This window comes from Bombina bombina, chromosome 9 (assembly GCF_027579735.1).
Source record: "Bombina bombina isolate aBomBom1 chromosome 9, aBomBom1.pri, whole genome shotgun sequence".
Lineage (NCBI taxonomy): Eukaryota > Metazoa > Chordata > Amphibia > Anura > Bombinatoridae > Bombina > Bombina bombina.
In genome coordinates, this window is record NC_069507.1 from 278471880 (window position 1) to 278489537 (window position 17658).

Here is a 17658-nt window from a genome sequence, read left to right on the forward strand (position 1 = left end):
CACATACGTCACTTCATGGGCCATGTTGGTGGCGGAAGTGCCAGGTATAATCTGGAAGTGACGTTAGGTCGGAACTAATGTCAGATAAACTGATCAACCCGAGCCTGAGACGCAGAGAGCACTTCCGGTGTCCTTCTTACTAGCGAAACCGTGACAGGACGACACGTGAGGTGCGGATAGGTGATTCCTTCGGCGGCTTTAGTTCGTGTCACACATTGTACTTTAGTTGTGTATATATAGGCATTCTATACTGATACACTCAGATGTAACATTACACACACACACATTTATATTAGTGCACTATCAGTGAGGGCCCTGGGAGAGAGGGGCAGAGGCTACAGGAGCCCTGGGAGAGAGGGGCAGAGGTTACAGGGGCCCTGGGAGAGAGGGGCAGAGGCTACAGGGGCCCTGGGAGAGAGGGGCAGAGGCTACAGGGGCCCTGTGAGAGAGGGGCAGAGGCTACAGGGGCCCTGTGAGAGAGGGGCAGAGGCTACAGGGGCCCTGGGAGAGAGGGGCAGAGGCTACAGGGGCCCTGGGAGAGAGGGGCAGAGGCTACAGGGGCCCTGTGAGAGAGGGGCAGAGGCTACAGGAGTACTGGGAGAGAGAGGGGCAGAGGCTACAGGGGCCCTGGGAGAGAGGGACAGAGGCTACAGGAGTACTGGGAGAGAGGGGGGCAGAGGCTACAGGAGTACTGGGAGAGAGGGGGGCAGAGGCTACAGGAGTACTGGGAGAGAGAGGGGCAGAGGCTACAGGGGTACTGGGAGAGAGGGGGGCAGAGGCTACAGGAGTACTAGGAGAGAGGGGGGCAGAGGCTACAGGAGTACTGGGAGAGAGAGGGGCAGAGGCTACAGGGGTACTGGGAGAGAGGGGCAGAGGCTACAGGGGTACTGGGAGAGAGGGGCAGAGGCTACAGGGGTACTGGGAGAGAGGGGCAGAGGTTACAGGGGTACTGGGAGAGAGGGGCAGAGGCTACAGGAGTACTGGGAGAGAGGGGCAGAGGCTACAGGAGTACTGGGAGAGAGGGGCAGAGGCTACAGGAGTACTGGGAGAGAGGGGCAGAGGCTACAGGAGTACTGGGAGAGAGGGGCAGAGGCTACAGGAGTACTGGGAGAGAGGGGCAGAGGCTACAGGAGTACTGGGAGAGAGGGGCAGTGGCAGCAGGGTTACTGGGAGAGAGGGGCAGTGGCAGCAGGGTTACTGGGAGAGAGGGGGCAGTGGCAGCAGGGTTACTGGGAGAGAGGGGGCAGTGGCAGCAGGGTTACTGGGAGAGAGGGGGCAGTGGCAGCAGGGTTACTGGGAGAGAGGGGCAGTGGCTGCAGGGTTACTGGGAGAGATGGGGCAGTGGCAGCAGGGTTACTGGGAGAGATGGGGCAGTGGCAGCAGGGTTACTGGGAGAGAGGGGGCAGTGGCAGCAGGGTTACTGGGAGAGAGGGGGGCAGAGGCAACAGGGTTACTGGGAGAGAGGGGGCAGTGGCAGCAGGGTTACTGGGAGAGAGGGGGCAGTGGCAGCAGGGTTACTGGGAGAGAGGGGGCAGTGGCAGCAGGGTTACTGGGAGAGAGGGGGCAGTGGCAGCAGGGTTACTGGGAGAGAGGGGGCAGTGGCAGCAGGGTTACTGGGAGAGAGGGGGCAGTGGCTTCAGGGTTCATGGGAGAGAGGGGACAGTAGCAGCAGGGTTACTGGGAGAGAGGGGTGGCAACTGTATTTGTCCTTGCCTGCAGCATGTGACCTCGCGGATGACTTTAGCTGCTATATTATGTAACCACAAGGTATTTCTTTCACATAAACCCATCGTTGCCACTTATGTGTCTGAATGAAAAGAGATAAAACATCATATTGAACCCCCTCCCCCAAATTTTATGTTGTGCAATTTATATAGTTTATACCGTTTAGATATTCTCTGATCAGTGCAGGAGCTCATTTCATATAAATATACCAACGAGGCTTTCAAAAAGCTCTGTCCCTGGGCAGCAAAACAGAGTGCATTCTGCAAACCTAATGTTTATACAGACGTTTGTAATATGCGCCCAGGCGTTTGTAATATGCGCCCAGGCGTTTGTAATATGCGCCCAGGCGTTTGTAATATGCGCCCAGGCGTTTGTAATATGCGCCCAGGCGTTTGTAATATATGCACAGAAGCACAGACAGTTTGTAATATGCGCCCAGGCGTTTGTAATATGCGCCCAGGCGTTTGTAATATGCGCCCAGGCGTTTGTAATATGCGCCCAGGCGTTTGTAATATGCGCCCAGGCGTTTGTAATATGCGCCCAGAAGCACAGACAGTTTGTAATATGCGCCCAGACGTTTGTAATATATGCACAGAAGCACAGACAGTTTGTAATATGCGCCCAGGCGTTTGTAATATGCGCCCAGGCGATTGTAATATTTAGCTTAAATGGACATAAAACCCAAATTTCTTCTTTCATAAATTGGATAGAACTGATTTTAAACAGCTTTCTAATTTACTTCTCTTATCAATTTTTTTTAGTTCTCTTTATATCTTTTGTTAAAAAGCAGAGACATATACTTAAGAGCCAGCCCTTTTCTGGAGCACTATTTTGCAGAGGTTTTGTAAGAATATCCACCTAGGTATCTCTTAAGCAAATAATATCATGGGAATGAAGCAAATTTGATAATAGAAGTAAATTGGAAACTTTTAATTAAACTGGTATTCTCTGTCTGAATCACAAAATATGTTTTTGGTGTTTAATATCCCTTTAATTACTGATATATACTGTGCTTATATAAACATTGTGTGCTCAGACCGTGCAGACCTTTTGTAATGTGTCACTTAATTACTGATATATACTGTGCATATATAAACATTTATTGTGTGTGCAGACCTTATGTAATGTAACACTTAATTACTGATATATACTGTGCATATATAAATAGTTATTGTGTGCAGACCTCATGTAATGTAACATTAATTACTGATATATACTGTGCATATATAAACATTTATTGTGTGTGCAGACCTTATGTAATGTGACACTTAATTACTGATATATACTGTGCATATATAAACATTTATTGTGTGTGCAGACCTTCTGTAATGTAGCACTTAATTACTGATATATACTGTGTGCATATATAAACATTTATTGTGTGCGCAGACCTTATGTAATGTAGCACTTAATTACTGATATATACTGTGCATATATAAACATTTATTGTGTATGCAGACCTTATGTAATGTAGCACTTAATTACTGATATATACTGTGCATATATAAACATTTATTGTGTGTGCAGACCTTATGTAATGTAGCACTAATTACTGATATATACTGTGCATATATAAACATTTATTGTGTGTGCAGACCTTATGTAATGTAACATTAATTACTGATATATACTGTGCATATATAAACATTTGTGTGTGCAGACCTTATGTAATGTAACATTAATTACTGATATATACTGTGCATATATAAACATTTATTGTGTGTGCAGACCTTATGTAATGTAGCATTTAATTACTGATATATACTGTGCATATATAAATATTTATTGTGTGTGCAGACCTTTTGTAATGTAGAACTTAATTACTGATATATACTGTGCATATATAAAGATTTATTGTGTGTGCAGACCTTATGTAATGTGACATATAATTACTGATATATACTGTGCATATATAAACATTTATTGTGTGTGCAGACCTTATGTAATGTAGCATTTAATTACTGATATATACTGTGCATATATAAACATTTATTGTGTGTGCAGACCTTATGTAATGTGACATATAATTACTGATATATACTGTGCATATATAAATATTTATTGTGTGTGCAGACCTTATGTAATGTGACATATAATTACTGATATATACTGTGCATATATACATTATTGTGTGTGCAGACCTTATGTAATGTGACATATAATTACTGATATATACTGTGCATATATAAACATTTATTGTGTGTGCAGACCTTATGTAATGTGACATATAATTACTGATATATACTGTGCATATATACATTATTGTGTGTGCAGACCTTATGTAATGTGACATATAATTACTGATATATACTGTGCATATATAAACATTTATTGTGTGTGCAGACCTTATGTAATGTGACACTTAATTACTGATATATACTGTGCATATATAAACATTTATTGTGTGTGCAGACCTTATGTAATGTAGCACTTAATTACTGATATATACTGTGCATATATAAACATGTATTGTGTGTGCAGACCTTATGTAATGTGACACTTAATTACTGATATATACTGTGCATATATAAACATTTATTGTGTGTGCAGACCTTATGTAATGTAGCACTTAATTACTGATATATACTGTGCATATATAAACATGTATTGTGTGTGCAGACCTTATGTAATGCCGCACTTAATTACTGATATATACTGTGCATATATAAACATTTATTGTGTATGCAGACCTTATGTAATGCTGCACTTAATTACTGATATATACTGTGCATATATAAACATTTATTGTGTGTGCAGACCTTATGTAATGCAGCACTTAATTACTGATATATACTGTGCATATATAAACATTTATTGTGTGTGCAGACCTCATGTAATGTAGCACTTAATTACTGATATATACTGTGCATATATAAACATTTATTGTGTGTGCAGACCTCATGTAATGTAGCATTTAATTACTGATATATACTGTGCATATATAAACATTTATTGTGTGTGCAGACCTTATGTAATGCAGCACTTAATTACTGATATATATACTGTGCATATATAAACATTTATTGTGTGTACAGACCTTATGTAATGTAACATTAATTACTGATATATACTGTGCATATATAAACATTTATTGTGTGCGCAGACCTTATGTAATGTAGTACTTAATTACTGATATATACTGTGCATATATAAACATTTATTGTGTGTGCAGACCTTATGTAATGCAGCACTTAATTACTGATATATACTGTGCATATATAAACATTTATTGTGTGCGCAGACCTTATGTAATGTAGTACTTAATTACTGATATATACTGTGCATATATAAACATTTATTGTGTGCGCAGACCTTATGTAATGCAGCACTTAATTACTGATATATACTGTGCATATATAAATATTTATTGTGTGTGCAGACCTTATGTAATGCAGCACTTAATTACTGATATATACTGTGCATATATAAACATTTATTGTGTGTACAGACCTTATGTAATGTAGCACATAATTACTGATATATACTGTGCGTATATAAACCTATTGTGTGTGCAGACCTTATGTAATGCTGCACATAATTACTGATATATACTGTGCATATATAAACATTTATTGTGTGCGCAGACCTTTTGTAATGTGGCACTTAATTACTGATATATACTGTGCATATATAAACATTTATTGTGTGTGCAGACCTTATGTAATGTAGCATTTAATTACTGATATATACTGTGCATATATAAACATTTATTGTGTGTGCAGACCTCATGTAATGTAGCACTTAATTACTGATATATACTGTGCATATATAAACATTTATTGTGTGTGCAGATCTTATGTAATGTAGCACTTAATTACTGATATATACTGTGCATATATAAACATGTATTAGGTGCGCAGACCTTATGTAAAGTGGCACTTAATTACTGATATATACTGTGCATATATAAACATTTATTGTGTGTGCAGACATTCTGTAATGTAGCACTTAATTACTGATATATACTGTGCATATATAAACATTTATTGTATGTGCAGACCTTATGTAATGTAGCACTTAATTACTGATATATACTGTGCATATATAAACATTTATTGTGTGCGCAGACCTTTTGTAATGCGGCACTTAATTACTGATATATACTGTGCATATATAAACATGTATTAGGTGCGCAGACCTTATGTAAAGTGGCACTTAATTACTGATACATACTGTGCATATATAAACATTTATTGTGTGTGCAGACCTTATGTAATGTAACACTTAATTACTGATATCTACCTTGCATATATAAACATTTATTGTGTGCAGACCTAATGTAATGTAGCACTTAATAACTGATATATACTGTGCATATATAAATATTTATTGTGTGTGCAGACCTAATGTAATGTAGCACTTAATTACTGATATATACTGTGCTTATATAAACATTGTGTGCTCAGACCATGCAGACCTTTTGTAATGTGCCACTTAATTACTGATATATACTGTGCTTATATAAACATTTATTGTGTGCAGACCTTATGTAATGTAGCATTTAATTACTGATATATACTGTGCATATATAAACATTGTGTGTTCAGACTGGGCACACCCTTTGTAATGTGTCACTTAATTACTGATATATACTGTGCGTATATAAACATTGTGTGCTCAGACCGTGCAGACCTTTTGTAATGTGTCACTTAATTACTGATATATACTGTGCTTATATAAACATTGTGTGCTCAGACCGTGCAGACCTTTTGTAATGTGTCACTTAATTACTGATATATACATTGTGTGCTCAGACCGTGCAGACCTTTTGTAATGTGTCACTTAATTACTGATATATACTGTGCGTATATAAACATTGTGTGTTCAGACTGGGCACACCCTTTGTAATGTGTCACTTAATTACTGATATATACTGTGCGTATATAAACATTGTGTGCTCAGACCGTGCAGACCTTTTGTAATGTGTCACTTAATTACTGATATATACTGTGCGTATATAAACATTGTGTGCTCAGACCGTGCAGACCTTTTGTAATGTGTCACTTAATTACTGATATATACATTGTGTGCTCAGACCGTGCAGACCCTTTGTAATGTGTCACTTAATTACTGATATATACATTGTGTGCTCAGACCGTGCAGACCTTTTGTAATGTGTCACTTAATTACTGATATATACTGTGCGTATATAAACATTGTGTGCTCAGACCCTGCAGACCTTTTGTAATGTGTCACTTAATTACTGATATATACATTGTGTGCTCAGACCGTGCAGACCCTTTGTAATGTGTCACTATATAAAACTATAGTTTTCTCTCTCCCTAGGACCATGGCTCAGAACCTGAAGGATTTTGCTGGCCGTCTCCCTGCCGGTCCCCGTGGGATGGGGACAGCTTTAAAGCTGATGCTTGGAGCTGGTGCTGTGGCATTTGCTGTGAAGGAGTCTGTATTTACAGGTGTGTGATGTTACTGCCATAACCTTTATTATTCCCTCTGAGCCTTCCCTACAGCCCTGTCACTAATTACTCTCTTCTTTATTCAAGTGGAAGGAGGACAGAGAGCAATTTTCTTCAACAGAATTGGTGGCGTTCAGAAGGACACGATTCTGTCAGAGGGGCTTCATTTCAGGTAGTGATTGTCCCTCACATGTACTGGCCCTGTGCTCATCCTAGGGCCCCTTCTGCTCCCACCATCTCTCTCATAGGGGTAGATCTAACAATGTGCGGGCAGACAGGATCATGTCCGCCGCACATCGATAAATGCTGACTGCGATTTATCATTGCACAAGCATTTCTAGTGAAATGCTTGTGCAATACCGCCCCCTGCACATAATCGGCTTCTAGCGGGGGGTGTCAATCACCTGATCGTATCCTCACAGGTGGCGGACGAGTTAAGGAGCAGCGGTCTTATGACTTACAATTCCGGAAAGTACAGGGGTACATAGCAGCAATCGCTGCTTGGTAAATCTACCCCTTAATCCCTGCTGCTTTCTTCTTTGTCCTCCTATCGCCAGCCCCTCACTCCTCCCTTGTTATCCCCCCCCAGCATTCTCCTATCACCAGCCCCTCGCTCCTCCCTTGTTATCCCCCCAGCATTCTCCTATCACCAGCCCCTCACTCCTCCCTTGTTATCCCCCCCAGCATTCTCCTATCGCCAGCCCCTCACTCCTCCCTTGTTATTCCCCCCCAGTTATTCCCCCCCAGCATTCTCCTATCGCCAGCCCCTCGCTCCTCCCTTGTTATCCCCCCCAGCATTCTCCTATCACCAGCCCCTCGCTCCTCCCTTGTTATCCCCCCCAGCATTCTCCTATCGCCAGCCCCTCGCTCCTCCCTTGTTATCCCCCCCAGCATTCTCCTATCACCAGCCCCTCGCTCCTCCCTTGTTATCCCCCCCAGCATTCTCCTATCGCCAGCCCCTCACTCCTCCCTTGTTATCCCCCCCAGCATTCTCCTATCGCCAGCCCCTCACTCCTCCCTTGTTATCCCCCCCAGCATTCTCCTATCGCCAGCCCCTCACTCCTCCCTTGTTATCCCCCCCAGCATTCTCCTATCGCCAGCCCCTCACTCCTCCCTTGTTATCCCCCCCAGCATTCTCCTATCGCCAGCCCCTCACTCCTCCCTTGTTATCCCCCCCCAGCATTCTCCTATCGCCAGCCCCTCACTCCTCCCTTGTTATCCCCCCCCCAGCATTCTCCTATCGCCAGCCCCTCGCTCCTCTCATGTTATCCCCCCCCCAGCATTCTCCTATCTCCAGTCACTCACTCCTCCCTTGTTATCCCCCCCCAGCATTCTCCTATCGCCTGCCCCTCACTCCTCCCTTGTTATCCCCCCCCAGCATTCTCCTATCGCCAGCCCCTCGCTCCTCCCTTGTTATCCCCCCCAGCATTCTCCTATCGCCAGCCCCTCGCTCCTCCCATTTTCTCTGCCACCCAGCCTCTCGCTCTCCTTTTTGTTCCCCTCACCAGTCCCTGGCTCTCCCTTGTTCTCTTCCTCTCCCATACATGCCTGCCCCTCGCTCTCCCTTCTTCTCTTGCTCTCTTCCATCCAGTCCCATGCTCTCCCCCCCAGTTCCTCGCTCTCTCTTGTACCAGTGTATGTATGTGCCTATATACTGTATATATTTAGAGAGGGAGAGACAGACATATGTAATTCAGGGAATGGACAGGTATCGGGTGGAATGCTACACAGGCTCCTGCATCCTCTGGCTCACACTCCATCCCACACAGGGTCTTCTCTTACTAAGGATGTATTTTTTTCTCATCAGGATTCCCTGGTTTCAGTACCCAATAATTTATGATATCCGCGCAAAACCACGAAAAATCTCATCCCCCACAGGATCTAAAGGTGAGTGCCAGTGGGCTGCAGGGTCTCTGGCGTTAGGTCTTGTTCAGTGACATTTTGTTTTGCCTTCTCAGACCTGCAGATGGTGAACATTACCCTTCGCGTGCTGTCTCGCCCATTGGCATCTGAGCTTCCTTTGTTGTATCAGAGACTTGGTCTGGATTATGAAGAGCGAGTTCTGCCATCTATCGTAAATGAAGTGCTTAAGAGCGTGGTGGCGAAATTCAATGCGTCCCAGCTAATAACCCAGCGAGCACAAGTAAGTGTGGGGGAGGCACATAGCTTTAGCCAGTGGGAGGTGATCGAAGGGGAGAGATTAATCCTCAGAGTTCTGGATTTAGGGGTCAATGGGGTACTGGCTAAAGTAGACTTCAAGATGGGCTGTGCAGGCTGGACAGTGGGGTGGACAAGGGGGTGAGCGTGGCGGGGTGCGCACTTTGGACACGGTGGTGGCAATGCGGGGGTCTGCAGGGTGGCGGCAATGCAGGGGTGCGCAAGCTGGACAGGGTGGCGGCAAGGTAGGGTGCGCAGGCTAGACACAGGGGGCATAGCTGGGTGCACAGTGGTTTGTACATATAATGCTCCTCTAAGTCTCTAAAGATTCCACTTGCCATGTAGCGTTTTCTAGGTCAGTCAGGTCCTGTAACATCTGGTTCCTACCCAGAAGTGAGAGAGGTGGGTTTAGGAGTGTAAGGCGCAAAAAATGCTTAAACCAAAAAGGAAATATATCTATAGTCGGTAATAAACCTTGATGAACTATATATAATTGGACTCAGAAATTTATTTAAAAATAATTTATTATTTGAAGATACATGACAATATGAAAATTGATGGAGGTGAAATATTTAGTGTGAGAAACTAATAAGAGTGTTGCACCTAGTACGTTGTAACACCTAGTGTAACACTAAAAACAGTCTGTTGTATATAAGTTCCACTTGTTGTTTTGCAAGAAGTACAAATGTTTAGTCAAGTAGTATAACTAGAATATTGGTATAGTCAAAGATGTTCATGTAATATGACTGGGGTATTGATATATATATTTCCTCGTGTATTTGGTATATTGAAATGTTAAAATATTAACATTAAATTATTAAAATATTTTTAAGATACAAATCGGAGAATATAGATACAAGTCATAAATTATGGTACATAACAAGAGTTAAAATCGTAAGAAATAAAACAAGTGTGGATACTGTAGTCGGCCGACTATATACACATTAGCTAGCTTTTAGATTTTTGATTTGGCGTGAACTAAAGTAGTATTTTTAAACGCCGGTGGAGTTATTGAGACGTTTAGTCTTTATGGTGTTGTTGAATGCAGGCTTGGCTATGCGTTGCCAGTGCTCTACGGACTGAAGAGGTGCAGTAGTAAGAAGTACAATGGTGTTTTACTTACTGTCTCTTTGCCGATTCTGGAGCCTGGTTGTAGATCCGGGTAGTGTCCAGAAGTTTATCCGCTTAGCTTTTTATTCTTCACCGGCGGTAGGGTCCCCAATGTCTTTAGTGATTTTGGTGGTAATCAGTGTTTTTTCTCTTTGCGCTGTGTTCTTGTGGCTGGTAAAGCGGGGTTATTCCACTTGTCCTGATATTAGTTTGTTGGTATCGGTTCTTGTCTCCAATTTCTTCCGTCCGCTTGGGGACTTTGGGTGTGCAGTAACTTCAAAGTTCAAAAACTCAAATGCAGTTACTCTTTAGTCTTGACAGACTAGATTCCTTGTGGTATTGCAGTAGTTTGCTACGCGTTTCGGCCGTAGAACAATGGCCTTTTTCAAGCTGTCCTGATCCTTAACCGATTTGTCAATTTAGTAATTAGGTAGTTTGGGTCTCTTTCATGAATATTTTGTTGGTCCCAGGTGTTCGCAATTGCATACTTCAGTATATACATCCAAGTATCATGAAAGTGTCAATATTCTTTTTACATATGTTTCTTTTGACAGTTGCCTGAGAAAATATATGACCGTGTCTTTCCAACACCAAGTTTAAGAATCTTTCAGACACAAAATTACGTGTTTGGTAAAGATGATTGCATGCTAAAAATGTTGCATATTAAACACAAAGTTGCTCGTCTAGTACAGATATTTGTATATTGGCAAAACGTATATTAAAAACTAAATAAAGAGATAAGTCAAAACATACGTTTTTAGAAATGTTGACATTTTGGTCTCTGTGTTAGTAATGTGTTAATAATATATAGTCACAGTTTTAATAATGCATATGTTATTGCGTGAAGATGTAAGGTGGAGCGATATGGGGCTAGTAAAGTGAATAAAGAGAATAGAGAGACTCAGATGATACATTTTCATGTATCTAGAGAAAAGTTTGGGGCACTTCTATTTGAGTCCGTTGCGTTTGTTTTTCATCGTTTGTTAAACAATTAGAGATCACGTTTATTTAAAGTTAATGGGTCTATAACAAAGTTTGGGGCACTTTTATTTGAGTCCGTTTTTCATCGTTTGTTAAACAATTAGAGATCACGTTTTTTTAAAGTTAATAGGTCTATAACCAAGTAAACGGGTTTATAAGAGTAAAGTTTGTATTATTAAGTATGTTATAAAAAAACAAAATTATTATGAAACTGATTATTCAAAATGTTTATAAAAAAGTTTATAAAAAAGTTGAACTATTTATAAAAAAAGGAGTTGAATTTCTCTAAGGATGAATTCATGAAATAGTTTTAAAAATGGTTAAAAAAAGGTTTTATCAAAAGAGAGATTTTATCAAAAGAGAGATTTTATCAAATGAAAGATTTTATCAAATGAAATTATCAGAGAATGCTTTTGACTCAAACATGAATTTCTTGGACTTGAGTTTAAAATACACGTTTTTATTATTGATATCATGACATCAAATTAGGTTAGAAAGAATAAGGTTAGAACAAAAGAATCATAAGAGGAAGGGTGCGGGGCAAATAGTCTAAGACCCCCAAAGAGTAATAAAATACTTTTTTTTTTTTTTTTTTTTTTTTAAACTCCTTAAAAAAACCTTCCAAAAAACTTTTCAAAACTTTGATGAGAATTGGGGAAACTAAGCTTTTCAAAAGTGGGAGTAATGAGGATGGTTTTTATTATCTTAGTTATTTTAGGAAACTGTTTAGGTTGAAATCTATGTGCAAACCTTTTGCTTGTAGTGTTTGCAGTTTAAAAATCCACTTGGCTTCTGCTTGTAGCAATGTATTTGAGTGATTTTCCCCCCCTACAGCTTTTTCTTATTTTTTTCTATGGCTGTGAAATTGAAAAATGTAAGATTGCTGTTGTTGCACAGTCTAAAGTGTTATGGAACGGGAAGTTCTAGATTCCTTTTTTCCTCTGAATTTTCAATAGACAGAATGTGTTCTCACTACAAGCAAAAGGTTTGCACATAGATTTCAACCTAAACAGTTTCCTAAAATAACTAAGATAATAAAAACCATCCTCATTACTCCCACTGCTTTTTGAAAAGCTTAGTTTCCCCAATTCTCATCAAAGTTTTGAAAAGTTTTTTTTGGAAGGTTTTTTTAAGGAGTTTTTAAAAAAGTATTTTATTACTCTTTGGGGGTCTTAGACTATTTGCCTCGCACCCTTCCTCTTATGATTCTTTCTTTCTAACCTAATTTGATGTCATGATATCAATAATAAAAACGTGTATTTTAAACTCAAATCCAAGAAATTCATGTTTGAGTCAAACGCATTCTCTGATAATTTCATTTGTTCATTCTTTTGATAAAATCTCTCTTTTGATAAAACCATTTTTAAAACTATTTCATGAATTCATCCTTAGAGAAATTCAACTCCTTTTTTTTTATAAATAGTTCAACTTTTTTATAAACTTTTTTTATAAACATTTTGAATAATCCGTTTCATACTAATTTTGTTTTTTTATAACTTATACTTAATAATACAAACTTTACTCTTATAAACCCGTTTACTTGGTTATAGACCTATTAACTTTAAAAAAACGTGATCTCTTAATTGTTTAACAAACAATGAAAAACGGACTCAAATAAAAGTGCCCCAAATTTGTTATGGACCCATTAACTTTGTTATGGACCCATTAACTTTGTTATGGACCCATTAACTTTGTTATGGACCCATTAACTTTGTTATGGACCCATTAACTTTGTTATGGACCCATTAACTTTGTTATGGACCCATTAACTTTGTTATGGACCCATTAACTTTGTTATGGACCCATTAACTTTGTTATGGACCCATTAACTTTGTTATGGACCCATTAACTTTGTTATGGACCCATTAACTTTGTTATGGACCCATTAACTTTGTTATGGACCCATTAACTTTGTTATGGACCCATTAACTTTGTTATGGACCCATTAACTTTGTTATGGACCCATTAACTTTGTTATGGACCCATTAACTTTGTTATGGACCCATTAACTTTGTTATGGACCCATTAACTTTGTTATGGACCCATTAACTTTGTTATGGACCCATTAACTTTGTTATGGACCCATTAACTTTGTTATGGACCCATTAACTTTGTTATGGACCCATTAACTTTAAATAAACGTGATCTCTAATTGTTTAACAAACGATGAAAAACAAACGCAACGGACTCAAATAGAAGTGCCCCAAACTTTTCTCTAGATACATGAAAATGTATCATCTGAGTCTCTATATTCTCTTTATTCACTTTACTAGCCCCATATCGCTCCACCTTACATCTTCACGCAATAACATATGCATTATTAAAACTGTGACTATATATTAACACATTACTAACACAGAGACCAAAATGTCAACATTTCTAAAAACGTATGTTTTGACTTATCTCTTTATTTAGTTTTTAATATACGTTTTGCCAATACACTAGGTGTTACAATGTACTAGGTGCAACACTCTTATTAGTTTCTCACACTAAATATTTCACCTCCATCAATTTTCATATTGTCATGTATCTTCAAATAATAAATTATTTTTAAATAAATTTCTGAGTCCAATTATATATAGTTCATCAAGGTTTATTACCGACTATAGATATATTTCCTTTTTGGTTTAAGCATTTTTTTGCGCCTTACACTCCTAAACCCACCTCTTTCACCAGTCCATACAAAGATATATTTTTCTGGGGAAAATATCCTAGGAGTAAAAAAGGCTTACCAAAAAATTTGGCAGCGCAGAAAAGTTTTTGAAACACCTCTTTCCTACCCAGAAGTCCCTTTTTAGAACTTGTTTCCACCTATTACATAGGTGTCTTTGTTGATTCGCCGGGAGTTAACGGAGCGAGCAAAGGACTTCAATCTTATTCTGGACGACGTTGCAATCACTGAGCTAAGCTTCAGCAGAGAGTATACTGCGGCTGTTGAGTCTAAACAAGTAGGTGAGTGTCCGTGTATGGCAGCACGAGTTAATGTCATATAACCTCTCCTGCACCGTCTGATCACCCACTCACTTCCTCACCCTGAGCGGTTTCTCTTGCTATCTGCATATTCACCTCAGTTTTCTTATCCATCATCACTGAATTCCTCCTCTTCTCTTGTGCCACAGCCCAGCAAGAGGCTCAGCGAGCTCAGTTCTTAGTAGAAAAAGCAAAGCAAGAGCAGCGGCAGAAGATCGTACAGGCAGAGGGAGAGGCCACAGCCGCAAAGATGATATCCTTTTATTGCTCCTGTCACCCCTGAAACCATCGTTCTACTTGTGTCTTTATTATCATTCTGTATCTGTTGTAATATCCAAAGCACTAAGGTCAATAATCTCTCTCCCCTTTATCTGTAATGACCGTGTGTAACCTGCTACATATCTGTACCTAATTGTCTTTATCAGATAACAGCTGTAATACACACTTATATTAACATAATGACTGTGTGTAACCTGCTACATATCTGTGCCTAATTGTCTAATAGATAACAACTGTAATACACACTTTATACTAACATAATGACTGTGTGTAACCTGCTACATATCTGTGCCTAATTGTCTAATAGATAACAACTGTAATACACACTTTATACTAACATAATGACTGTGTGTAACCTGCTACATATCTGTACCTAATTGTCTTTATCAGATAACAGCTGTAATACACACTTATATTAACATAATGACTGTGTGTAACCTGCTACATATCTGTGCCTAATTGTCTAATAGATAACAACTGTAATACACACTTTATACTAACATAATGACTGTGTGTAACCTGCTACATATCTGTGCCTAATTGTCTAATAGATAACAACTGTAATACACACTTTATACTAACATAATGACTGTGTGTAACCTGCTACATATCTGTACCTAATTGTCTTTATCAGATAACAGCTGTAATACACACTTATATTAACATAATGACTGTGTGTAACATGCTACATATCTGTACCTAATTGTCTTTATCAGAAAACAACTGTAATACACACTTTATACTAACATAATGACTGTGTATAACCTGCTACATATCTGTGCCTAATTGTCTAATAGATAACAACTGTAATACACACTTTATACTAACATAATGACTGTGTGTAACCTGCTACATATCTGTACCTAATTGTCTTTATCAGATAACAACTGTAATACACACTTTATATTAACATAATGACCGTGTGTAACCTGCTACATATCTGTACCTAATTGTCTTTATCAGATAACAACTGTAACACACACTTAATACTAACATAATGACTGCGTGTAACCTTCTACATATCTGTACCTAATTGTCTTTATCAGATAACAACTGTAACACACACTTTATACTAACATAATGACTGTGTATAACCTGCTACATATCTGTACCTAATTGTCTTTATCAGATAACAACTGTAATACACACTTAATATTAACATAATGACCGTGTGTAACCTGCTACATATCTGTACCTAATTGTCTTTAACAGATAACAACTGTAATACACACTTTATATTAACATAATGACCGTGTGTAACCTGCTACATATCTGTACCTAATTGTCTTTATCAGATAATAACTGTAATACACACTTTATACTAACATAATGACTGTGTGTAACCTGCTACATATCTGTACCTAATTGTCTTTATCAGATAACTTTAAAACAAAACACTTTCTACTAACATAATGACAGTGGCTAGTCCTGTTGTCTCAGGACTAAAGCTCGGATTGGCTCCTACAAATAAGGCAAATGGTGGATGCAGTTTGGCTGTTGATAAATAATTACTGTAATAAGGAGACTTGTCTGATAGGTTATTCTACAGCAGCACAATAGTAATGTCTGTAAATACACAATGCTGCTATATACAGTGTGCTCACCTGATGCCTGTACTTGCCTGTCAGACACACACAACAGCACTACGGTACCTGCAGGTGTATAAGTTGCACATAATTAGCCTTCTCCATAGACCACAGATAAAGCGGTCTGCTCTGCACGTGTCGCTTTATACAACCGTGATCTTCTGAGTTGTCACTCATGTTTTTGTCCTTGACAATGCTACATCGGTGATGCCCTCAGCAAGAATCCTGGGTACTTAAAGCTACGTCGGATCCGTGCAGCACAGAGTATAGCAAAGACGGTGAGAACTGTGCCTGACGTTTCCTTTTATATGTGTCTCATGCACAGTCTCTTTGTGCCTCGTTATGTCTCTCTCAAACACTGATTTCTTTTGTGTTTCCTCCTTCAGATTGCTGGGTCACAGAATCGTGTGTACCTGAATGCTGACAACCTAGTGCTGAATCTGCAGGACGAGACCTTCACCAGGTGAGAACCAGCTGACACGTCACAGCCTCACTGGATCCTATGTTACACTATGTACCTGATTCACTAAACGACACCTGTGTGTGTGTGTGTGTGTATATATATAATCTCTATCTCAGACCAGTTACTGATACAATTACCAGCAGGGCGGGGGACTGCCGAACACTGTGCTCCTCTAATGGCAAAATTCCCCCAGCATAAGGGTAAAAACTTCCAGCCTCTTTCAGCTCAATACCTCACGTCCCAACGGCCGCAGCCGTGTGTGACTCAGGGTTGCTTCACCAGCCGGAATGTTACCTCCTTAGCCTCTGGGGGGATTGCTGTACTGTGCTTCTCGTCGGCTCCCCACTGCCTGTTAGATCCTCAGCACCTGTGCAGGGCTTGTTTCTCACTCCTGCACCAGATAGTTAGTGCCGCCTCTGTGTTCACCTCCTCCAATCACAGGCGATATCATGAACAGTGCATCTCGGTGATATTGTACCCAAAAAGGTGCTCAGCTCAAAAGGGAAAATTCTTTTGTAGAAAGTTAAAGTTAAGCCAGCACTGCAACTTCTTGATAAAAAGTCCAATTTTATTTAAATTTCCATAAAAAGAGAACAAAAATAAGTGCAAAAAGCTTTTAAGGTAATAGCTTGTCTAACATGTTCCGTAGCCTTAATCATAGACAATTTATATATAACAGAAGAGGGAAGGGCGCACAGCAAGAGAGACCTCCTGGTGTAGTCAAAACACTTGCTGTATATTCTATGATGCAGTGTCAAATGCAAACTCACATGTTACTACCTCAACCTTATGAGGTATAGATAAGACTCTGATGAATGTCCACTAAGGAAAGCAATCCAATCCCCTTATGCTCCCAGCTTCCTTCTCTCTCCTTAGACAGTGTATTCACCTCTCCAGCAGAAGATTAACCACTTCAAAAAGATGTCAGCACAGTCCTTTTAGGTGGAAGTACTCTAACCAGTTTGCACAG

The 17658-nt window shown here is 39.8% G+C and overlaps 1 protein-coding gene across 1 annotated transcript; it reads left to right on the plus strand.

The window, feature by feature from the left end:
- Positions 1–21: 21 nt before the first annotated feature.
- On the plus strand, positions 22–16721 carry PHB2 (prohibitin 2). Its single transcript, XM_053692822.1, has 9 exons — positions 22–170; positions 7012–7142; positions 7230–7314; positions 8950–9029; positions 9101–9285; positions 14213–14342; positions 14510–14613; positions 16426–16503; positions 16612–16721. Exons 2-9 carry the CDS (start codon positions 7016–7018, stop codon positions 16690–16692), a joined length of 870 nt encoding a protein of 289 aa, XP_053548797.1. The 5' UTR covers positions 22–170; positions 7012–7015; the 3' UTR covers positions 16693–16721.
- Positions 16722–17658: the final 937 nt, after the last annotated feature.